The following is a 25,181-nucleotide window of genomic DNA, read 5'->3' on the forward strand; positions in this document are numbered from 1 at the left end:
TGTGTGTGCGTAGTATAGTTAATCTCAACAATAATTATGTATAGGCTGAACAGAGGGCAGGCTTTTAGAGGAAGACCATCAATATTCTTGTTTAATCAGTGCGTTTTCTAGTGTGGCTTGCCTCAGCTTATCACCCAGGTCGAGACAGTTTGGACTCAGTAGTAGCAGTGCCAGAGCGAGTCTTAGATACCCTGTGCTGGTGGCTGGACCTTTGCATGGTCTGTGAAGGAGTCCCGTTCAGCACCCCTCAACTCTCCATGACCTTAGTAACCAGGGTGGTTTTGATTTTAAATCAAATTGATTTAAATCATGATTTAAATCACTAGTCAGGAAGACTCGATTTAATCATGGATTTCTACATAAAAGTGCATTCTTGTTGGTTGTTATAACCTTAATACATTTTCTTCACAACTCAAAGATAGATGTAGGTTTCATTTTTAGAAGGTACACACTATACATTTTTAAAGTGATTTATTTTGAAAACTTTTCAGATTAGTTTTACAGCTATATCAGAAAATGAATGACTGGTTATTTCATTTACCAAAGGTAATTGAAGCAAATATTTATAAAGTCATTGGGAGGTGAACTATCTCCAATTCAACAGGTTGATCATTAATATTTGGAGGATTTTCTTGCCATGCTGTATTAGGAGGAGAACATCACCAGACAGACATCTAAATTGTTTTATTTAACTAAAACAACAATGTTATGTGTTTTGGATTATTTTCTTCAACAGCAAACATATGATATTTTAACAAAACAAGCATATGAATTTTTGAATTTAGTTAAACATTCAGGATTTTTAAAATCAGGTTTGTTTTTGTTAAAATTGTTTTTAACTAAAATAGTTAAATGAAATATTAAAATAAATAAATCAATCAACTGTCAGCCAGGTCAGTATGAGAAACTTAAAATATTGGCTTCTGCAGCTAACTCAGTCATCTTCACCTGTTTGTTCATAATCTGGAAAAGAAAAGCAAGCTTTCCTGCTTTCAGGTCCCAAACGATTTCTCAATTTGGAATGAATTAGTCCAAAGGAAGAAAATATTCCTTCTAAACAGGCAAAAGAAGCTACTTCTGTTAAAAGTGAGATTACCACTTCAACAGTGTCTGAATTCCGGTGTTCACTGGTGTGACTTTCTTTAAAACATCATCAGCAAACATATATTTCTTGAATGGTTCTTATTCCCAAACGGGGTCTCTTTTACAGCCTGCTGCCATTATAGGTTTTCCCTTCTAGTGAGAGAATGGTATGGTAGGTCTCAAATCAATGAAGGCTACACTCAGAAAGACCTCAAGACTTCTGGAATATGTTGCTCAAACAGTTTCACTTTTTTGTTTCTACTGTCTGTCCCTCCCTTCTCACATTTATCTCCAGACTTCTTCTTCTTGTCCAGATCTATTCCGCCCCCAACAATCTGCTATTCATTGAACTTTTTGAAAGTTTGCACTTTTAGAGAAGGGTTTGACTCTGTGTACACATATTTGCAGAGGGATAATAGGGTTGAGGTCTGTTATTTCTCATCTCTATATATTATTTTATTTATTTATTTAAAACATTGTTGCAGTTAACAAGCATGTTATCTCTGCATTCACAAATCCAATTTAAATAAAAAATAATCTGATTTTTAATTTTTTTTTTAATCTTTGTTTATTCACCCCGTTAGTAACGGATGCATCAGAACTGGGTTAGGGGGCCCACCTAGGAGATCTACAAACTCGGGGCAGGTGATCACAGTCTGAGATCCCGCTCCACATCAATATAAAGGAGCTCAGAGTGGTGAGACTAGCCTGCCAGACCTTCTGGACCAGAATACAGGGTCAGTGCATGGCGGTGCTGACCGACAACACTGCAATGTTTTATATAAACAAACCAGACGGAGCCTGCTCCTCCCTCTCTGTCAGGAGGTTCTCTAGCTGTGGGATTTTTGTATAGCCTACTCCATTCACCGGGAGCATCCTGTCTCCCTGGAGTATGGAACGAGTTTGCAGAACACCTCAGCAGGTCGTTCCGCAATCATGAGTGGTCCATCCGTCCTGACGTCATACATTCCATCCCCCAAAGGTTGGGGTTTCCTTGGGTAGACCTATTCTCCATTAGGAGCAACAGGAAGTGTCCAACGTTTTGCTCTTTCCAAAAGCACAGTCCGGGCTCTATCTCGGATGCGTATATGCTATCTTGGGGGTACTGTCTAATGTATGCCTTCCCATCAATACCAGTCGTCCACAAGGTACTGCTCAAGATCTGCAGAGACAAGGCGAAGGTAATTCTGTTGGCCCCTGTGTGGCCACGCCAACATTGGTACACCATGCTTCTGGAGCTGTCAGTGGACACCCTGATCACACTGCCGCTGTACCCCGATCTGATCACACAGGATCATGGTCTCCTCCTTCACCTGGACCTCCAGTTCCTCCATCTCATGGCTTGGAAGCTTCATGGTTAAACTCTGTGGCGCTCCAATGCACAGAATGGGTGAGGGAGGTGCTGTTTGGTAGCAGGAAACCTTCCACCAGGGCCACTTACCTAGCTAAGTGGAAAAGGTTCTTGTGCTGGTGTGAACAGAGTCATGTACCTCTACTTCGGGCATCTATACCATTCATCCTGGAGTATCTACTGCATCTGAAGCAGCAAGGTTTGGCTGGATCATCCATCAGAGTATACCTCGTGGCCATCTCGGTGTTCCACCCTGGAGAGTTGGGGCGCTTGGTAATCGCCAACCCTAGGTTGGGCCGTTTTGTTAAAGGCATGGAAAGGCTATAACCACAGTCCTGACCTGCTTGGGATCTCAATCTGGTCCTTGTTCGGCTAATTGGGGCCCCATTTGAACCACTGGCTACATGCTCACTTCTGTATTTCTCTTGGAAGGTAGCATTCCTGGTTGCCATCACATCAGCCAGGAGGGTGTCAGGGTTTAAAAGCATTAACCTTTGACCCACCCCTACAAAGTCTTCCATAAGGACAAAGTACAGCTCAGGCCGCACCCAACCTTCCTGCCCAAGCTGGTATCTCAATTCCACATTGGCCAAAACATTTTTCTTCCACTCTTCTATCCCAAGCCACATGCTAATGCACAAGAGCAGAGGCTTCACTCACTAGATGTGCGGAGAGCACTAGCATTCTACATTTGAGCTCACAAAGCCTTTCAGGAAGTCGAACCAACTTTTTGTAGTGGTGGCAGACCAGATGAAGGGGCTTCTGATCTCCTCACAACGCATTTCTTCCAGGATCACAGTCTGCATCCATACCTGCTACGACCTCGCCGAGGTCCAAGCCCCAGGTATTACACCCCACTTGACACAAACTCAAGCCTTGTCCGCCGCTTTCCTGGCCTTGGGGCCCGTCCAGGAGATCTGCAGAGTGGCAACCTGGTCCTCAGTGCACACGTTTATCACCCAGCATGCTAGAGAGGACACAGCTTTCGGCAGGGCGATTGTCCAATCAGTGATTCCTTAACTCTGACCCCACCCCCGTAGGAGAGTTTGGGAGTCACCCGATTGGAATCGACGTGAACAAGCACTCGAAGAAGAAAAGACGGTTATTCATCTTCTTGTAACTGTTGTTCTTCGCGATGTGTTGTTCACGTCCATTCCAATACCCACCCTCCTTCCCCTCTGTTGGAATAGCCCGCAAAAAGGAACTGAAGGGGGAGGTCAGTTTGGCAGGGTCATATATTGAGCGCCATGAGGGTGCCACTCCAGGGGGCTCCCTAGCCGATCTGATGGGAAATGCTAAGGGAAACAGTTCCCAATGACTGTGCATGTGGCGTACGCACACCTGATTGGAATCGACATGAACAACACATCTCGAAGAACAACAGTTACAAGAAGAAAAGGAGTACTTGTGGCACCTTAGAGACTAACCAATTTATTTGAGCATGAGCTTTCGTGAGCTACAGCTCACTTCATCGGATGCATACCGTGGAAACTGCAGCAGACTTTATATACACACAAGTTACAAGAAGGTGAGTAATTGTAGTTCTAACTCCTCTGGTAGTGAAGACAACTTTCCACTTATGAAAGGAAGCAGTACTATCTTGCTGAGTCTGCTAACGGAATGAAACAGTATTGTGAAAGGTGTGAACTGCACATTATTATTTTGAGGACTAACTCTGAAAGCTGCTGCTGATTTAACTATTTCATTACCGATCCTTTGAGTAGAAGCATCTAGCTGATGTGCTTTATGCAAGCCATTGCTTTTGGATTAATTTGAAATGTCATTCCATGTAGAAAAGTATTACAAGATTTAAAGATAGAAAAACTTGATTATTCTACCAAGTATTGGATTTATCTTTAACACAAAATTACTATTCCCAGAGGGAAGAAGGTAGTAGGGAATCTCAAGGGGAATGAATGAATTTAGGGAATGGAGAGGCTTTAAAAATGAGTGAAGTAAGTAAATTGTATGTAACATTCTCCAAAATACAAATGATCTACATAACTATTAAGGTTTTCTTTTTTTTTTTTTAATTGGAAAGTATATTCTCTGAGGGGGTGTGTGTGTGTTTGTGTTTTGTTTAAAAATACCTTAATGCATAATTTGTGGATATATGTTTTGGAGTGAGGAGCTACATGGCACACTTATTGAAGGTGCAGTTATACTTAGACGAGCGAGTTTGTGCAAATGACTCTAAGCTCAGTCCAAAGCCCACTGAAGTGAATGGGAGTTGAACCAGGCCCATAGCAAGATATTATTTTCCAGCAACTTCCTGATCAAATGTGCTCATTTTGCTAATAAATAGATGTTTTGTGGTTACCAGCCATGCAATATGCACCTGATATCCAATAGTTCAGTTGTGTTCTTTGTGCCTTGTGCACCGACACCAGTAGTAAAGCGTCTGCAGCTGGAATTCAGTTAACAATTCCGTTGAAGAAACATGAGCCGTAGTAGAATCCACCCACATTGGTACTGGCTTTACTGGTTAATTGAAGTCTTGTTTTGTGAGTGAAATAAACAGATGTCACTGAACATACATAGGGAACAGACCAATTTGGTAAGCAGGTGTCATTTTTAGGTAATCTAATTTCTGAGTATAATTGCGCGTGAATGCACTAGTTTTTAATATTTGAAAACCTGGGTGAAGATGATATAGATCACAAGTAATTGCAGTTTTTGTTGGTGCACTCAGTAGAGAAGTCAAGTTTGAATAAATAGAGAAATTCTTCACAGAAATGGAGAACCTTAAACTACTGCTGTCTGATTTTGTGCACATTCAAGCGCTAGAGAACACCTTTCACGTCTGCTCCAGTCAGTCTGCAGTAGAAACTAATGTGACAGCTACTGTGAATCTGAGAGTATAGATGCATACATGGTATTTACACTTCAGACAAATTCAAACAAGTGACTAGTCCTTTCTGAGAACTTGTATCTCTGCCAAGTTTATTTTAAAATGAAGCTGTTTTAGTTAGCTAAGCAAAAAAACAGTTTTAAAAGCTTGAACATATATGTTTTCTTCCACACTGATATATCCAATGACTGGCTCAATATATTTTGTTCCAGCAGCAAAAAAACCCCAAAAACTTTTTTCTCTTTGTTCTGAGAGAAGGAAGGAGAAATGTAATCCTGTAAGGAATATCTTTACAAAAGTTGTAAGAGCAAGTGAGAACAAGGGTTTATAATAGAATGGCTCATTCAGACTTTTAGGTACCGATCTTGCAATTATCTTGTCCATGGAGTTCAATATAGGCACTTCAGAAGAGTCAACACAGGATAGGGGTTCACCTTCATGGGTCCAGTTGCAGGATCAGGCCTTTAACTAGCACCTGCAACGCTCTCTGTTTCAACCCTGAATAATTGTACTTGCCTGGTATTTAACTGGTTTTTGGACAGGAAGGGGAAGGATCATTAGTCTTTTTTTGTTTGTTTGTTTTAAATTACAGTTATATTTTAAGAGAAAAAATGTTGGAGGGCAGGGATGGAAGAGGAAGATGGGGAGTGAAATTAGTGTAGGTAGGTTAGTGCGTAAGCTGGTAAATCTTCAAAACAGTCTTGTGGAGCTGATATAATGGGTAGGTGAACACATGATCAGTTTTGTGATGTGGGCAAATGGCTACAGGTGACTAAACGGGGAGCATCACAATTTGCAATCACTTCTCAGTCACGGAATAAGCAGCAGTTCACTTGGTGATGTCTTAAAAAGATTACATGGAAACATTACAGCATTTACCAGAAAAAACCTAAAGAAATGAGAGCAGATGTTTGAGACTACTTTGAGAGAGAGCCTGGTTGCATCACTTGTACTGTCCCATTCCTTTGTTTATTTGGCTTTCCACTAAACAGCTCACTCAGCTCTTTGATGCAGCTATTGTTGACTGTTGTTTAAAGGTGATCTGAAAAGGAATATTTAAAATATTGGTTTTGTGTCCTTTTTGTTGTTTCATGTGGTATAAAGTAGTCCTGGAAATGTGTTTTGGATTTTTAAATTCTTCTTTCTGCTTTTATGTTAAAATATCAGGACTTTTCAAGTCTCCTCTTCCCTGAGAAAATGTGTCAGCAGTCTCATATATATTGAGAGCTTTGTCATGTCTTCACTAGAGCTAGATGTGCTATAACTGTGGGTTTGTCTAGACTAGGCAAACCCATAATGTGGACACACTGCTGTGCAGCTTATGCAAGTAATGTACTGGGGTAGATTGTACTGGTGCAAGCCCTGTCCTACACGTGGTGCAGGTGTACACAGGAGGATTGATGTAATTTCCCCCTCCCTCCTTTGTAGGTCAGCTTTACTGGGATGATCAGGATATTAGATTTGTGACACCCCAAAATGTAGGGATATGGAATAACTTTGAGGCTCTATGGAAGTTTCTCAATATAGTATAACAGAACAAAAGTCTTGATGTTCTCCTTGACTAGTGTCATGGCTGCAAAGTACATGAGGGAGGAGCAGATAACATCAAATGCAGGTAACTTATGAAAATATTGGGGGACAAATACAAATTAGATGCAGTAATTTAATACAAATATTGATAGTCTCTGAGGGCAGTAAGGAATTGCCTATGTCGGGAGATGTAGTTCCTGAGACTTCACAACTGTGGGTATGTCTACACTGCAGTTAGATACCTTGTGACTGGCCTGTGCCAGTTGACTCTGCCTTGTGGGGCTCGGGCTAAGGGGTTGTTTAATTGTGGTGTTTGGACTGGAGCCTGGGCTCTAGGGTCCTGTGAGGTGGGATGGTCTCGGAGCTTGAGCTGCAGCTTAACACTGGATCAGACCCTAAGCTGGTGTGGTCACTTTCTCTTTGTTAGGTGCATTATTTCCTGCTTGTATTAGCTCTTGTCTACTTGGGCAATAGAAGAGGTGTATTTTTGGTTATAAGAGTTATGAGACCAAGAATTAAGGAGTGGGAGCTTTTAAGATATTTTTTCTTAAAAGCTAATAGTGTGCGTGTGTGTGTGTGCGTGCATACACAATATGGTACGTGTGAGTACATGACACTGTACATTGTGTGTATGTGTGGGTTGTAGAAATCTTTTGTTACCAGTCATGACAAAACATGAGACGTTTTTCAAAGACACATTACAAATGTACTGATGAGACTTGACAGTCTAACCTTTTCATAAAGGACATAGGGAGCCTGTACTGATGGAACTTGAGTCCTTTTTTTTTTGTTAATAGGCTGACAAAGATCCTAGACACTTTAAAAAACATACTCCCAGAGAAGGGGATTAGCTTACCAATAATTTAGTATGTGCTAGTGTGTCTCACCATATAGAGAGAGTTAGAACTATTGTATGCATTTGCACAGGGGTTATTTTCAGGCACAAGTTCTTCATTTTTTGAGAAAGCAATGCTAATATAATTCATACACATAGTGGTTTCAATCGCAGATGGCTTGCACTTTGTCATGCTCCATGTCTTTCAAAAACATTCTAACACATAGTGGATCTTAAGCTAGGAGCTGTGACTCTCAGGTGAATTTCCTAGTAATTGTAGAAAATTTTGCAGAGTCTAGACTCACTTAAACATTTCTAGCCCTTGTTGTGAAGATAACATTCTCAATGTAAATAGCTACAGTAAACAAGATATTTAATGGATCATTTAAATGACAAATGTGTACATTTAATCCAGTTTATGGTGTAGTGAACTTTAAAACTATTACAGCATATTTGAAATTTTGGCTGAAACAGTGCAAAGAATTCTGGTAAAGCAGAGCACTGGGGTCATGGGCACACAAAGCATGAAAAAATACCTCCTCCCACCCCACTCTCCTGCTGGTAATAGCTTATCTAAAGTGATCACTCTCCTTACAATGTGTATGATAATCAAGTTGGGCCATTTCCAGCACAAATCCAGGTTTTCTCACACACTCCCTCCCCCACACACACAAACCCACTCTCCTGCTGGTAATAGCTTATCTAAAGTGACCACATTGTAAGGAGAGTGATCCCTTTAGATAAGCTATTACCAGCAGGAGAGTGGGGTGGGAGGAGGTATTTTTTCATGCTTTGTGTGTATATAAAAAGATCTTCTACACTTTCCACAGTATGCATCCGATGAAGTGAGCTGTAGCTCACGAAAGCTAATGCTCAGATAAATTGGTTAGTCTCTAAGGTGCCACAAGTACTCCTTTTCTTTTTGCGAATACAGACTAACACGGCTGTTGTTCTGAAACCTTACTGAGTTAGTATGGTAGCTCACACCGTCACCAGCTGCTACTTGTTTTGTAAATTTAGCTACTTTGTCTTGGGAGACTTGGGATTTCATATTTCTCATGGGCAAGATCTTGAGGTTCCTGTTTTTGGAGATCTTATTTTGTACATAAAAATGTTAAGATAAGCCTTAAGGGTGGCCTGGAAATATAAAGTAGTCAGGGTAAGAAAGGGAATTCAGTACAATTCTTTCTTTGCCACCTAAAAACTTTGAAGGAAGAAAATCAATGTGCAGGTTCTGGATGCTGAGAGTTTTCAGCATTTATTAGTAAGATTGCTGGGCCTGGGTGTGTTACCTTTGTGGACCACCTTTGAACATTATTGGGTCATTGTTGCTACAGTAAACCTTTAGAGATGAACAATGAGTGATTTTAAACAAAATTGACTTGTGTCCCTTTTTGCTGCTTTATGTCTAAAGAGAGCCTGAAAGTGGCTTTTAAAAAGATCTGCGTGTTTTTTTTTAACCATAAAAATATCAAGAATGTCATTGTCAACTCTAGTTCTGCTGGAGGGACCTACTGGATGTCTTGGAGCATGTACATTGTGATTTCACACATCTTAACTGTTTAGTCTTTGACAAAGATTAGTTTTCTATACAGTGTTACCATTCATTGAAGTTGAATAGGCTTTAGCAAAACAAACTAAGTTAGAAAGTGTGGCTAAAAATCCTTTCCCATCTTAATTGTTAAACCTTCACTTTCCAACTCTTGTGATTTCATTTCTGTCCTCCTACAATCTGAAGCAGTGCTTAACTTGTGCCAGGGCTGAGCCCTAGCACCTCTAGGCGTGTCAATCATAGCCCCGGCACCTCTGGGCTTGCCACATCAGTTATAAAAGTAAAAAAAATTGCTTGAGCTCCAGCACCTCTTTCATTACAAATTAAGCACTGATCAGAAGATGTTGCCTACCAATGTTTCAGCTCCACCAGTGGGAGTGCTAGCAAAGGCAAGGCTCCAGGCAGCTACCAGCTTTCTTCCTTTTTTTTTTTTTTTGGTAACTATTTATTTAGGAAGTTTTATAAGGTTTACAAATCCATGCCATGTAAATATCAGAGACAAAACAATAATTGTTACCACAGTGAGATTTTGTTTAGAGAAATATTAATATAGTAAAACCGCAATATAATCATCAATCTTCTTATTTCACAGGGTGTTACCATATTACAGAGTGAGAATCTTTATAGTACCCATGATACGCTTCTGGTGATATTATTAAAATAAGTAAAATCTCTGCACATATTTGACAAACCAAGCATGTCTATCGAATGTTAATATTTAAAAGAAATTGGACACATGTTTGATTTTTGCAGGTGAATGTACTTTGTCTTGGAATTGAATAAACAGTAATTTAATATATAAGTACCTATTTATCCTCTATTTGCTGAGAATGTAATTGGCTACCATCATTTTATGTACTACATTGCCTAATCCTGCTCACAGCAGGTCTATACAATATGCTCTTGTTTAGGCTACGAGAAAAAGTGCACTTTCAAAATATTTTAGTTAACATGTTTTAAAATCCTAGTGTGGGCTGGGCAAGTTGTATATATTTTTAGCACACACAAGCAAGTATAGATAAGCCCTAGATTCAGATACAACTTTCCCTAGCTATACTAGGGTTGAAAACATGCTAGCTAAAATGGTTTAGCTAACACATTTTAAAAATGCACATTTTATCCTAGACTACACAAGCCCTTATTTTGTAGACCTGCTCTGAGCAGGGCTAGGCCAGACAGTGCTTAAAATGCTGATGCTGCCAGTACATTGTCAGTGCTAGCATTCCCATCGATGGAGCTGCTGAACCAGTGGAAGCAACAATGGAAAATTCTCGGAACAAATGCCAGTGAAGAGAAGAGTATAGAGTCTCTCAGGACAGATATGACCTGAATTTCCAATATAAAAAACACACTCTCTTTGCCTTCATACATCATAAAGAAGCAAAAAGGGCACAAGTCCAATTCCCCCCCCCCCTTTTAGACCATCTTTAAAGAATTCAGAGCTTTCACCACTACATTTTACTGTTATCTAATCATTCTTCACATCACTGACTGCAGCACGTATGGTTAAATAATGAGCACCAACTTTAGCATGTGCTAAGTTTATTTTACAAGATAATTAACATTTGCCTACAGTAGAATCCATGACGATGAACACTTTATCTCGTATTCATTTTTAGTACCCCTAGAGACAAACTTTGTACTTCATGCTGACCATTGTAAATGAATATTATCATGCAAGCACTAGCAAGGCTGACTGGAAATGGTCAAGGTATATGTAAGTATGAGAAATATGATGATTCTAATAAGTTCCCAGGCTGATACAGCTTTTACACCAATAGGGACAAGAAGATTTAATAAAATTTTTTTAGAAACTGGTTTGTGTCATAGAAACTCTTTTTAAGCTACTTGCAGTGGGGATGGGTTTTTTTTTTAAAAGTACTTTAACCTTTATTTTTGCATTTGTTATCCAGAAATGTTGTTCTTTCTGTGTCTCATCAAAGGGTTCTTTGGTATCTCTGAAGTCCTGAGAACCTTTCTGGTTCCCTCTTCTAAGGCACATGATACACTGGATTTACCTCACAGGCCACTACCGTTGCTATGTACTTTTTCTCTAAAGAGTCGTGCACACCTGTGATGCTACAGAAATAAGAATATTTACAGACGAGAGAGAGTGCTCCTGAGTAATGCCAAGCATTCTCTCTCAGAGAATAGGCAGCTGTCCCTGCAGCACTTCCAGCCCATGGACCTAATTCAGATCTCCCACATAGCTGTGCAGAGCACTATTGCTGAGCCACCAAGCGGGCTAAACCAGAATTATTTTCTTTTAAAATACCATCTGAAGTGTCAAAAGTATTTTTAAGAATGTATCTTTTATGGTCCTTTGTTAATGATTTTTTATTCAACAATGCCCCAAAACTAGGTTAATCTTAAAAAAGACATATTTGAAAGCCACAGGTGAATATCTTCATTATGGTCAGTGGGTTCATAGGAACTGTGTCAATATAAACATCATCTCACTGTTTTGCACTTGTTAAATTATGTGACTGTGCCTTGTATGTACATGGTTTTTCTTTCTTTCAGGTCAAGCAAACAAAGTTGCCAAGGAGGCAGCCAACAGATGGACTGGTGGGTATGCATTTACAGTGTTCAACAACATTCCTAATTATGGCGCCTGAGTGTAGCGAAACTCAACTCAAAGTTCTGCTCAGTGACTTATAGGGCTTTTAAATTATATGTAATTTTTCAGCTAAAATGAGACTTGATTCTGGAAGTGCAGGGAAATAACCCCCCTAGAAATGTACTGTTATGGGTGCATAGATGTGTGTGTTTCACATATATAATTAACAACCTACCAGTCTAATTTTTTTCAAAATGCATAGCAGACTTCCTCTCCTAGTAGAAACTTGGTTTGCCAAATTTCAGTCTGGAGCTAATTTCTACAGTTGATATAAGGAGACTTCAATAACAGGAGTTCCTTAATGTTTGTGATGGGGTTGGCACTGGTATACTTTTTAAGATGCATAGAAAATAATGGATTATTTTATTAATTTAATCTTAATTTACATTTTTTGAATGTTTAAAATTTACAGTGCTGTATAGAGGTTTTGTTGTCGCTGGTGTGCATGCAGATGTGCATATATATGTGGAGTGATAAAGTAATTATTCTTGCTTAGAGTAAGTTGTTCATTTGCTCAGTGTCACAGATGAAATCTATAAACTTAGACGATAAATTGTATTCCATATTGGATAGAAAAAGATCTTTTAATGATTATTTCTTCTTGTTGTTTATATCCTATCGTTGAACAGAATTGTTGTTGTTACTGCCCTGTTGTGAAACAGGAAAAAGTATTTATTTTTAAAGATAATTTCTGTGTGGGTATTGAGTGTCACTAAGACTTCCGTTTGTAAGAGGTGTTTGAGATTGTACTTTGCTATCTAATCTGTAAACCTGGTTCCATATTGTAGCATATCTGTGCTCAATAGCAATTTTATAATCAAATATCTGTTGGTAAAAACTTTACTTCAAAGATACATAGTCATAGAGTAGCTTGATAGATAATTTCCCCCAACCTAAACAATTGTGCAATTACAGAGGTTAGCGTAACAATCAAATAATCACTTTTATATTACTCGAAGATGTAATGTATAATAAAATTAAAGGGTACTGAATAATTATGATAAAACAATCTAATACAAAATAAAACCACTTACCAAAGCTTAAGTATTTCTCAGTGCACTTTTATTTTTCCCAGTTTTTTCAAGCTAAATCCATATTATGCAACCCCAAAAGAGAAGAAATGTCTGTCTTTGTTGTAAGTAAAATACTGACTTGAGCAGTGAGCAGATTTATCACTAATTCTAAAATTACCTTATGATTTATCAGTAATTCTACAATTAACTAGCTTACAGAGAACTAGCACCACATTCTTTGATGGTTAAAATACATGTACTAAAGAATTACATAGTTTTGACTCCAGGAGTTTACTTAAAACTCGAAAACCTTGGACATGTCACCTTTGCTACTTTATGACAATATATGCATATTCTACGTTGCAGTATTTTATCGTATATGTTCACAGTTGTCTTCTGTGAAGCTAGAGGATACAACAGAGCAGGACTTTGCAGTCAACATGTAGCAGGGCAAATCATGGTCAGGTTCATGTTAGCTACCTTAGGGCTTGTCTACACTGGCACTTTACAGCGCTGCAACTTTCTCGCTCAGGGGTGTGAAAAAACACCCCCCTGAGCACGGCAAGTGTCAGCACTCTCAAGCACCAGTGTAGACAGTGCCCCAGCGCTGGGAGCCGCGCCCCTCGTGGAGGTGGTTTTTTTACAGCGCTGGGAGAGCTCTTGCTCAGCGCTGAGCCGCGACTACACCCGCCACGTTAAAGCGCTGCTGCGACAGTGCTTTAATGTTGCCCGTGTAGACTAGCCCTTATTCAACTGTTCAATAGTAGTGGGAGAATGTATTCAGTGACTTCAAAAGACCACTAATTAGACTAGTCCTCTGCCCAGTGCCCCACAGTGTACTGGTGGCCTTTTGAAAAGTCACCCAGAATGCACTGCTTCTGGAGGCTGTATGGGGAACTGTGAAGTAGCTACCCTCACGGCACTGCAGTTGTAACTTTTTAGAACAGCACATTGCAGGTGCATGGCAAAACTTGCGAAGGTTGTTAACATGATTCAGTGTGGATATACTGAACTTTTTACCTTTACACCAGTGCAGTACAGCTGGCTCAGTTACAAGCTAGACTACACCAGCCCTAAAATGAATGGAGATCAAGTAAAATTATTACTTCATCAGAGGCATTTGGATAATTGAGAGAAGAAAGGACTCTTTATCGGACTGTTTGAAACACTTCAGTTTGGTTTTGTTACATCTATTTGGCTTCAATGATTAACAAATTAAGCTGTGAGAGTTCACAGAAAATGCACATTCTTTAGGATGTTCAGCAGGTCCTCCGCATAATCAGGGAAGAACAGATTTGATATTGCTAATATTTCTTGGCTGAAAATAATCAGATAGGAATATTTTTGAAAGCGTACACCTTTTCAATTTTCTGTTCATAAACCTTGAAGAAGCCCCCCCCCAAAAAAATAACTGTACAAGCCCAATTTTTTCTGATCTTCTAAGTAATATTTTAACTATACAAAATAAAATAGCTACAGAATTTATAGTTAAGGACATAATAGTGACTAAAAACTCATTTTGAGCATAATTTTTATTTTTATGCACATATTTTTACCAACCCTATTTGCCTCATTAGCATTTGTAGCAGTGCTCAGTTATTCATAAAAACAGAACAAGCATTTGATTCCTCTTTCCTCTCTTAGCCCTACCTAATAAATTATATTCAGAAACTTTGCAGCTCTGTGCTTTTTCAGATGTTTCCAGAGGTGGTGAAGGGTTTACGGTAGTGAGGACTCTAGTGCCCCCATTCTGCTTGTGAACTGAAACATTTCTTCACTCTGTTCACAGATAATATCTTTGCAATAAAATCTTGGGCCAAACGGAAATTTGGATTTGAAGAGAACAGAATTGACAAAAGTTTTGGGATTCCAGAAGACTTTGACTATATTGATTAATGTGTTACTGACACAAGTATACATATCTTATTTAATATTGCTCAGCTGACATTTGTCTGTGTTGCTTTTCAAAACCAAACCAAACACCCTCTTGTATTATTTGCACTTTTCATTAATATTAATAAAATGTAAACAATACATTGTCGGTTTTGTTTTTTCCCCCCCATTACTTCCTGAACTCTAAATCACCCACTGCCAGGATGAGACAGCCCAAGTATTAGGGAAGGCTGTGCAAGGTAGTTGTCATAAGGTCCTGGTCTTCATGCTTCTGGTTGCTTATCATAAGAACCAGCAGGAACCCAACCAAGAGAGAGCCAAAATCTCCAAGGAATTCCTATCTAGGCATGTTCAGCAGTTTGATTCTGCTGAAGAGTCTGTGGAATGAGAATAACATTGGAGTACTTGGAAGGAAGGAGGTTTCCACTGATCTGGATGATGACAAAGAAATAATGACCAAAACTGCTAATCATCCTGGAGGTAGAGAAGGTGGACAACGTTTAGGGGCTGATTGTGGGAAGTAATGTAGGAGGGAGGGTGGAACTGGAAAGGGACAATGAATAGTCCTTGAGACAAACAGATTGGGGACCTGACTTGCTTCCTGAAATGCAACAGGCACAAGCTGTTGAAAAGACCTGAGAGGAAGCAGCACATGCGGTATATCGAATGACCCATGAGCTTGGTGATAGACCACTGAATGTATCATTGCTTGGCCACAAAAAAGGACTGATCCCAGACCATCAGATGTGCTCCAGATTGTAAGGTCATGTGTTTCCATGGTAGTTACCCTCATGAGTCAAGTGTACGATAGTATTTTGGTGCAGCATCAGTTGTAGAGGATGGCTTACATGCCCCTAAGGAGCCAACACAACCCGCTGAGAGTGAGTGAAGTAGCCAATTTCTGAATTGCTTTTTCAGAGACCTCAGCATCAAATACAAAAGAAAAGAATGAGAGGCTGGGGTGGAAAGCTTAAGGAAATATAAACAGCTATTTTTGTATGATCATTCCCCTCATTTCTATTTTGTGTAGCTGCCTGTGGGTACTGTGAGAATAGTCTCCTTGCCAACACCTTACCTAAGTAAACTTTATGAACCATATGTTTCTGTATATGCCATTCTGATGGCTTTTACTACAAGTCTCATAGAAATTTTTGCTTTGGCTGACATATACATTGTCAGCACTTCTGTTTGTTCTTGATTCTGTCTACATGGATCTAAATTCAGGCCTTACCTACATCTTCTTCACTACATTTAGCAAGTGTCCATGGTGTTAAGATAACTTTCAGTTAACTGAAGCATCTGTGTCCTTTCCTCTTTCACGTCTTCTTTTTCTGTTTATGTGTGGGCATTATTGGTAAGCGTTATTGGTAAGTCTCTATAGTAACTCACTTCAGAAGTCTTGTTTGATCAGAGTGTGGGAGACATCTGGAAAGATTTCTGGGATAGGACCTCATGATTTTCCACTTCTAGCCCCCCTGGCAATGGCATCCTGCACCCTAAGGCAATATGCAGGGTTCAGCAAGCCCAAAATGGTGTTTCACATTGTTACTGTCTTGTAGAGCAACATGCCAGGTGATTATCCAGACATATGAATCTCAGTTTCAGAATGCTGAAAGATATCTGTGATTTGAACTGCTACCCTGATAGGCAGCACCACAATTTAACTCTTGGGAATTATTGGGAGTTTGCCACAGAGATCATGAGCCACGTTTTCAGAAGTTAGGTTCTGCCTGCTACAAGCAAACAGTGTGAGAATTAGGCCAACGTGGCTTCTTTGTCTCCACCTTGGTTAAATTGCTAACTTTAGCAAGAGTTCTACTGGAAAAGTGACATTAATCTGGGTACTTGGTCAGAAGCCAGTCTCCAGCGATCTGTCCAGTCAATGCTCCCAAACAGCCCAGAGTGTCTGAGAACAGAAGGATTTAAGACATGCTTCTGGGTATTGGGCAATTTTGTCTAAGATGATGTGTAGGGGCCTACCAAATTCACAGTCCATTTTGGTCAATTTCATGGTCATAGGATTTTAAAAATTGTAAATTTCATGATTTCATCTATTTAAATCTGAAATTTCACCCTGTTGTAATAGTAGGAGTTGTGGGGGAGGGCGCAAAGTTACTGGGGTGGGGGAGCGATGGGGTACTGCTATACTTACTTCTGCGCTGCTGCTGGCAGCGGCTCTGCCTTTAGAGCTGAGCAGCTGGAGAGCGGTGGCTGCTGGCCAGGAGCCCAGCTTTGAAGGCAGAGCCATTGCCAGCAGCAGTGCAGAAGTAAGGATGGCATGGTGTGGTATTGGCACCCTTACTTCTGCACTGACTTCAGAGCTGGCAGCTGGAGAGCGGTGTCTGTTGTCCGGCTGCCCAGCTGCTGGCGGGGTGCTGCCTTCAGAGCTGGGCACCTGGCCAACGGCCACCACTCTCCGGCTGCCAGCTCTGAAGTCAGCGCTGAAGTAAGGGTGGCAATGCCATGACCCACCCTAAAATAACCTTGTGAGACCCTCCCTACCCCCGCAACTCCCTTTTGGGTCAGGACCTGCAACTTGAGAAACTTTAGTCTCTCTCATGAAATCTGTATAGTATAGGATAAAAGCACACAAAAGACCAGATTTTACAGGGGAAGACCAGATTTCACGTTCCGTGACGCGTTTTTCATGGCTGTGAACTTGGTAGGGCCCTAATGATGTGATAAGTGTTGCCAAGGATATACATATTAATTGGATTGGAACCTTTTTTCCTCCTATAGGTGACCTTGCTGGCTGAACATACCCTGGCCAAAGGAGACTATGTATGTATGCAGTCACTGATACAGGAGATATAGAAACTGCAATGTCAGAAGACTCTCTTGGTGCTGCAGCCTTTCCCAGAGAGAATTACAACCCTTTCCTGAAGATACCATGGAGAAATGCTTGATGCAGCTGGAGGTGGCAGACTTGTCTGATCCATGTGGTAGCCCCCAGAACTCTGAAAGCTTCCTGTTGCCAGGGTCCCCAAAGTGGTGGCAACATGGTTAGGGCACAGCTCCTCTGTGTCTGGCTCATCCAAATCCTCCTCTGAAGTGTAGCTGGCTTGAAAATTAAATCTCAACATGAAGAGTAATTTGTTAACTCCATGAACCGCACTCATAGCCCGTAGGCCTTATGGCAAGCCTGATCCTGGAGGAGGCCTGCGCCTTGGGGGGCAGAGGACACCTTTTTTCTTCCTCCCCTCTCTCTCTCTCTCTCTTCCATAGCCATTTATCGTACCTGATATAGCTGCGCTGTGAATGACCCCATACTGTCATGTAATAAACCCAGTGCAGTGCATCGGTGAAGCAACAGTGGAAGCTGGGGTCCCTCCATTTGCTCCTTCAAACATGATGGTTAATGGGGATATGCAGTGCAAAGTGAGGTGCAAAAGGCTCGGTGTCCACTTGTGCCCTAGTGCAGTTGTTTAAAATTCCACGGGTAGATACTGATTTTTTTGGACATCCCTTCATACTTCCTTCCTGGCAAGTGCAACAATAACTGGGTGTTCCTTACATCCCAGTTGCACCTTTGATAGAAAATAGGGAGCACAGTTAACATTTGCACCTGTTTCTGCAGCACAAAACAGTGACTAGAGGCACAAACCTTTTTACTGGTTTCCCAGGTCAGTGGTAAGTCTCCCAGACACAAATTAATGAGCCTTACAGCAGGTTATGCAAGTGCTCTATTGTGCCACAACCTGAGCCAAAACCTTACTGGTGTCTCCTCAGAACTCTGAGCATAATCAGAGAAAATGTCAGCACCGCTTGAAACAGCGTGGCGTCAGTGACGGGGCCCTCTAGTTGAAACTTTGATTGGACTCTGTTTTGAGGAAGGATCAACTTGACGCAAAGGATGATCTTTCCAACCAGTTCCTTTTCTATGTGTTTCTGAGCAGGTTACCCACAAAGGAGCGTAATGGGACTAAGTCAGCTGTTAGTTCCGTTCAGGGATTAGTAGTTTATACCCTCTAGAGTCTGAGGAGCTTGCAAACATGTCATTTTCAGACTTGGTGTGTCATTTCCCTAGAGGGAGGCTCTGATCTCTCATGCAAGTGTCTTGACAATTGAACCTAGGGACAGGCATCATTTTCATAGTCTGGGCTCTCATGCTTGTTTTTTTCATTATGTTATGTGATATGACACAATGATATGTCACTGTATCAACACTTTTTGCTTAAAATGTTAAATTGAGGCATCTGTCTGAATATTCTTTGAAGACCAGCCTTTTGAGTACCTTTATATAGATTTCTCATTTTGTTTTCCATTTTATTAGCTATACGATCATGTTTAAGCTGAAATCTTCCATAACAAAGAAGCTCTGGCTAGAAATGTATTATATTTTTAATTTAAAGACCTTATTTCATTTTAACTCTGTGAAAACGTGTTTTTTTTTTTTTTAATAGTCTGGTATTTTTGGTAGCTAAAATTGGGGTGCAACAAAGTTCTCAATCAGTCTTTGAGAAGTTAAGTAATACAGGAGTTCTTGTACATGAGTGAAAAATGGATCTATAAAAAACACTGTATAATGAGCAAAAATGCATTTTCTGTTATGTCCATTTGCAGTTTCCTTGAAGCATTCTAGTTCACATAACACCTGTGTGTATTTCCTGTGTAACTTAGAGATGCTGTTAACTCACAATTTAAAAGGAAAATAAAACAAGAGTTCAATGTAATACCCAGTTGTACATCTGCCCCTGAGGTCTCTGCCAATTGGTTTGGTCGTTTATATATATATAGAGAGAGAGAGAGAGAGAGTGTGTGTGTGTGTGGTTTTTTTTTTTTTTAAATTCTCCCTGTTGCTGTTTGGAAAACTTGGACAAACTGGGCAAAACCAACTACAATGAAACACTGAAATTAATTTGAATCCAAGTGTGGTCAAAAGCACAAAGTAAACAAACTGGGAAAAGTATTTGTTATTGTAACTTTATGTGTGATAAGCAACAAGATCGGTGGGAAATTTTCAGACAGAAGTGAGATTTTTAAATTGACAATGTTGCCTTAATCTGGGGATTAATTAAAGTTAAAAATGGGGGAGGGGTACACTTCTCTTCATTAGCTCAAAATCTAAAAGATTAGATTTTATTATTAATATAACTAGTATGTAACACTTTGCCTATTAATTACGTTGGGCCAAATTCAGTCTTGGTATAAGCAAGGACAGTTGACTTGACTGGAGTTGCAGTTGATCTCTCCAGGCTTGGATATAGGCCCATAAGTGTAACGCTATTGATCATGACGAAATGATGCGAAAACAAAGTGATGACACACCGTTTGTGTCTACAGGACTTTGAGTGATTCTCCTTTTTCTTGGATTTTGCCTTGTGCTGTGGGACACTGAGAGATCAAAAGACCATCCTGAAAACACCATCCTGGCCACTATGGATGTAGAAGCCCTCTACACCAACATTCCACACAAAAATGGACTACAAGCTGTCAGGAACGGTATCCCTGATTAATGTCATGGCAAACCTGGTGGCTGAACTTTGTGGCTTTGTCCTCACCCATAACTATTTCACATTTGGGGACAATGTATACCTTCAAATCAGCGGCACTGCTATGGTTACCCGCATGGCCCCACAGTACGCCAACATTTTTATGGCTGACTTAGAACAACGCTTCCTCAGCTCTCGTCCCCTAATGCCCCTACTCTACTTGTGCTACATTGATGACATCTTCATCATCTGGACCCATGGAAATGAAGCCCTTGAGGAATTCCACCATGATTTCAACAATTTCTATCCCACCATCAACCTCAGCCTAGACCAATCCACACAAGCGGTCCATTTCCTGGACACTATGGTGCTAATAAGCAATGGTCACATAAACACCACCCTATACCGGAAACCTACTGACTGCTATTCTTACCTACATGCCTCCAGCTTTCATCCAGACCACACCACACGATCCATTGTCTACAGCCAAGCTCTACGATACAACCGCATTTGCTCCAACCCCTCAGACAGAGACAAACACCTACAAGTTCTCTGTCAAGCATTCTTACAACTACAATACCCACCTGCTGAAGTGAAGAAACAGATTGACAGAGCCAGAAGAGTACCCAGAAGTCACCTACTGCAGGACAGGCCCAACAAAGAAAATAACAGAACGCCCTGAGCTATCACCTTCAGCCCCCAACTAAAAGCTCTCCAACGCATCATCAAAGATCTACAACCTATCCTGAAGGACGACCCATCACTTTCACAGATCTTGGGAGACAGGCCAGTCCTTGCTTACAGACAGCCCCCCAACCTGAAGCAAATACTCACCAGCAACCACACACCACACAACAGAACCACTAACCCAGGAACCTATCCTTGCAACAAAGCCGGTTGCCAACTGTGTCCACATATCTATTCAGGGGACTCCATCACAGGGCCTAATCACATAAGCCACACTATCAGAGGCTCATTCACCTGCACATCTACCAATGTGATATATGCCCTCATGTGCCAGCAATGCCCCTTTGCCATGTACTTTAGTCAAACTGGCTTTTCGTAAAAGAATAAATGGACACAAATCAGACATCAAGAATTAACATTAAAAAACCAGTTGGAGAACACTTCAATCTCTTTGGTCACTCGATTACAGACCTAAAAGTTGTAATTCTTCAACAAAAAAACTTTAAAAACAGACTCCAACGAGAAACTGCTGAATTGGAATTAATTTGCAAACTGGATACCATTAACTTAGGCTTGAATAGAGACTGGGAGTGGATGGGTCATTACACAAAATAAAACTATTTCCCCATGTTTATTCCCCCTCCTTCACTCCCACTGTTCCTCAGACGTTTTTGTCAACTGCTGGAAATGGCCCATCTTGATTATCACTACAAAAGGTGCCCCCCCCCGCTCTCCTGCTGGTAATAGCTCACCTTGAGTGATCACTCTTGTTACAGTGTGTATGGTAACACCCATGGTTTCTTGTTTTCTGTGTATATAAATCTCCCCACTGTATTTTCCACTGAATGCATCTGATGAAGTGAGTTGTAGCTACGAAAGCTTATGCTCAAATAAATTTGTTAGTTTCTAAGGTGCCACAAGTCCTCCTTTTCTTTTTGCGAATACAGACTAACACTTCTGCTACTCTGAAACCTGAGAGATTAAAGAGTAGGTAAGAAAAATAGCTCATGAATTCATCTGAAAGGTGATATCCTTACTTGGGAAATGCCACAATTTGATGTAAAACTGTTCTCTACTGCTAAACCTAAGTGGTGTCACAGTAGTTTGGCATAATTCCTAATTCCATAATTAAGAGCATTTATCTGCCATATGAATGACGGCTCAAAAGATCTGTGTTTACTGAGGCACTGCGTCCCGAATTGAGAGCCATGGCTCCCTTGGGCTCTCACAAGGAGCTCAGAGGGGAACTCTGAGTGTCTGGGGACAAAACTTAATTGATATTCACTTTTTTTTCCGAATTAAGAAACTATTAAACTAGGCTTAGAAATCATTGACATCTTGTCCTGCTGCTGCTGCGCCCAGGATTGGAAGCCTCTCTGTGCCATCTACTTCTGCACAGGGCCCTCAGCAGAGAGACTTCCTGCTGAATAAAAGAAAAGGAGGACTTGTGGCACCTTAGAGCCTAACCAGTTTATTTGAGCATACGCTTTCATGAGCTACAGCCGAAAGCTTATGCTCAGATAAATTGGTTAGTCTCTAAGGTGCCACAAGTCCTCCTTTTCTTTTTGCGAATACAGACTAACATGGCTGCTACTCTGAAACCTGCTGAATGTTTACCTCAGCAGGAAGTCTCTGCTGAACACCCCCTCTTAGAGCAGACGGCAAAGAGAGGCTCCCAGTGCCAGCAGCAGTCGCACTTGCAGATAGGGGATGAAGGCTGAGGGAGACACAGGTGTCTTATTTTTCTAATGAAACGAGTTTTACCAAGTGCTAAACCTACATGTAGCCAACATGCATCTGAAGAAATGATGATTTTCATAAAGATAAACAGAAAAGGAAGAACAGTAGACAATATGATGGCTGTTACATTATGTTTGGGTTTTTGTGTCTTGTTATTACTGTGGAAAGTCCACAGCCATAATTTCACTTGTTTGGAAATGTTAGTAAATGAGGCCAGGGAAATGACTGTGACATTTGGAAACCAAACTCCTGGGATTTGTAAACAAGAGCTGCATTTTTTCAATCAGAAACAAGACAAACTTAAAGCAGCAAATTAACCAGGCATGTCTAAAGAAGCAACTGTTTCTCAAAAAGCCTTAGAAGCAGCTTATGTTGTGGCCATGCTAATTGCAAAATGCGAACAAGCACACGCCATTGGTGAGACGCTACTACTTCCAGCAGCAATAGACATCTAGAACTATAATCGGGGAACAAGCAGTCCTAGCACTGACAATACTCCTGCCGAATAATGCCTTCCGCTGATGCATTGACGACCGTGCAGAAAACGTCTAGCACCAGCTGACAGAACAAGTTAAGAAAAGTCAGTGTTTAGTATTGCAGCTTGAGCAATCCACAGACATAGCCAACATGATTCACTACAAGAAGGATGTGGAGAAATTGGAAAGACTCCAGCAGAGGGCAACAAAAATGATTAGGGAACTGGAACACATGACTTACGAGGAGAGGCTGAGGGAACTGGGATTGTTTAGTCTGCGGAAGAGAAGAATGAGGGGGGATTTGATAGCTGCTTTCAGCTACCTGAAAGGGGGTTACAAAGAGGATGGATCTAGACTGTTCTCAGTGGTAGCAGATGACAGAACGAGGAGTAATGATCTCAAGTTGCAGTGGGGGAGGTTTAGGTTGGATATTAGGAAAAACTTTTTCACTAGGGGGGTGCTGAAACACTGGAATGCGTTACCTAGGGAGGCGGTGGAATCTCCTTCCTTAGAAGTTTTTAAGGTCAGGCTTGACAAAGCCTTGGCTGGGATGATTTAGTTGGGGGTTGGTCCTGCTTTGAGCAGGGGATTGGACTAGATGACCTCCTGAGGTCCCTTCCAACCCTGATATTCTATGATTCTATGACTCAGCTTCTGTGTTTTGAGAGATTTGTCAAAGCAGGTACAATAGGTGAATATTTACTTTGCAAAAAAAATCCCAGCCCAAACAACGGTTGAGGAAATGGTCATAATCCTCAATTCATAGTGGAGGAAGGTCTTAACTGGGCTTTTGATGTGGGGCTGTGCACTGCTGGGGCAGCAGCCTTGCCCAGAAAGAACGGTGGGGTTGCAGCACAATGAAAGAAAGTGACATCAGCAGCAATTAGGGCTCACTGCAAAATTCATTGCCAGGCTTTGGCATCAAAGAAATTGCAACTTGAAGTATAGAAGGCCTTCAATATTGTTCTTAAATTTGTTAATTTTATAAAATCCCGGGCAGTGAACATGCATTGTTTTAGTATACAGGGCGAAGAGATATGGTATCTGACCACACTCCGCTTATGTTTGACAGTGAAGTCAGGTGGCTGTCACACGGGAAAGTGTTACATGTCTTTGAATTGGATGACAATGTTCCTCCTTGGGAAAACAAACCTTACAGATTACATGTGTAATGTGGACTTCTTCTCTAGGTTAGCTTACCTAGTGGACATATTTGGCAAATTTAATGCAGTGAACTTCATGGTAGGAATACAGATATAATAGATATGAAAGAGAAAATTGAGGGATTCATGAAGAAGCTTTGTCTTTGGAGACACCACGTTGAAAAGGGATTAACAAGATGTTTCCAGGGTTACCTGACTTTTTTCAAAGAACAGAGTGAAAGTGTTCAAAACGCTATTAAAGAACAAATATTAAGTCATTTGCCTGAGTTGTTGTCTCATTTTGATTAATATTTTCCTGGAGTTGAACATGAATCTCCAGGTACCACCTAGATCAAAACCTGTTCTCGGTAACCATTGATGCTTTTCCAACCTTAAGTATCTTGGCACAAGAAAATCTCTTAAAACTGTTAAGTGATTACACACAAGACCAAATTTTCAAATCTAACAAACTAGGAATTCTGGATTACCGTTAAAGGAGAGTACGGAGAATTCAGTGGTGAAACTATGAAAGTGCTCTTCCATTCACTTCCAGTTGTCTCTTTGAGCCTTAGTTTTCAGCCCTGATTTCTGTGAAAACTAAAACTAAATATCATGTTGAAAAACAACTTCTGTCTGGCACTCTCAGAGATTCCACCAAACATTGTGCAGCTATGCAGTTAGAAACAAGCCTGTTCTTCTCGCTCAAATCTTTGGCTGTGTCCAAACATGTCAAAAAATCCAGTAAGTCAGAATCTTTAGCCAGGTTCTTTGAATATTAACCTGATCTTGAATAAATAATTTACAATGTAAGATGTTAACATGTTACTGTACATTTGCATTAATAAAAATCCATTTTTCTAATAGTTTTTAAAACCTAGATTAGGTCACATTACATACTTAAATAAACTGTGTATTTGAATAAAATCACAGAATCGTCCAAACTCTTGTGTCCCTCTTGAATCTGTCATGAGTCAGT

At 40.6% G+C, this 25,181-nt stretch overlaps 1 protein-coding gene across 6 annotated transcripts in view; it reads left to right on the forward strand.

The window, feature by feature from the left end:
* MND1 (meiotic nuclear divisions 1) overlaps positions 1–21,757 on the forward strand; it is a 53,081-nt gene extending 31,324 nt beyond the window's left edge. For 4 of the 6 annotated variants that reach the window (XM_075127747.1, XM_048847414.2, XM_048847415.2 and 1 more), the window contains 2 exons: positions 11,726–11,770; positions 14,625–14,869. In XM_075127747.1, the coding sequence (XP_074983848.1) occupies positions 11,726–11,770; positions 14,625–14,731 (152 nt within the window). In that variant the 3' untranslated portion in view covers positions 14,732–14,869. Of the gene's footprint in view, positions 1–11,725; positions 11,771–14,624; positions 14,870–17,467 lie in introns of those variants that run through there. The other 2 variants (XM_075127748.1, XM_075127749.1) reach the window with 2 other exon arrangements.
* The last annotated feature ends 3,424 nt before the right edge of the window (positions 21,758–25,181 follow it).

The sequence above is a fragment of the Caretta caretta genome, chromosome 4 (genome assembly GCF_965140235.1).
Source record: "Caretta caretta isolate rCarCar2 chromosome 4, rCarCar1.hap1, whole genome shotgun sequence".
Classification (NCBI taxonomy): domain Eukaryota; kingdom Metazoa; phylum Chordata; order Testudines; family Cheloniidae; genus Caretta; species Caretta caretta.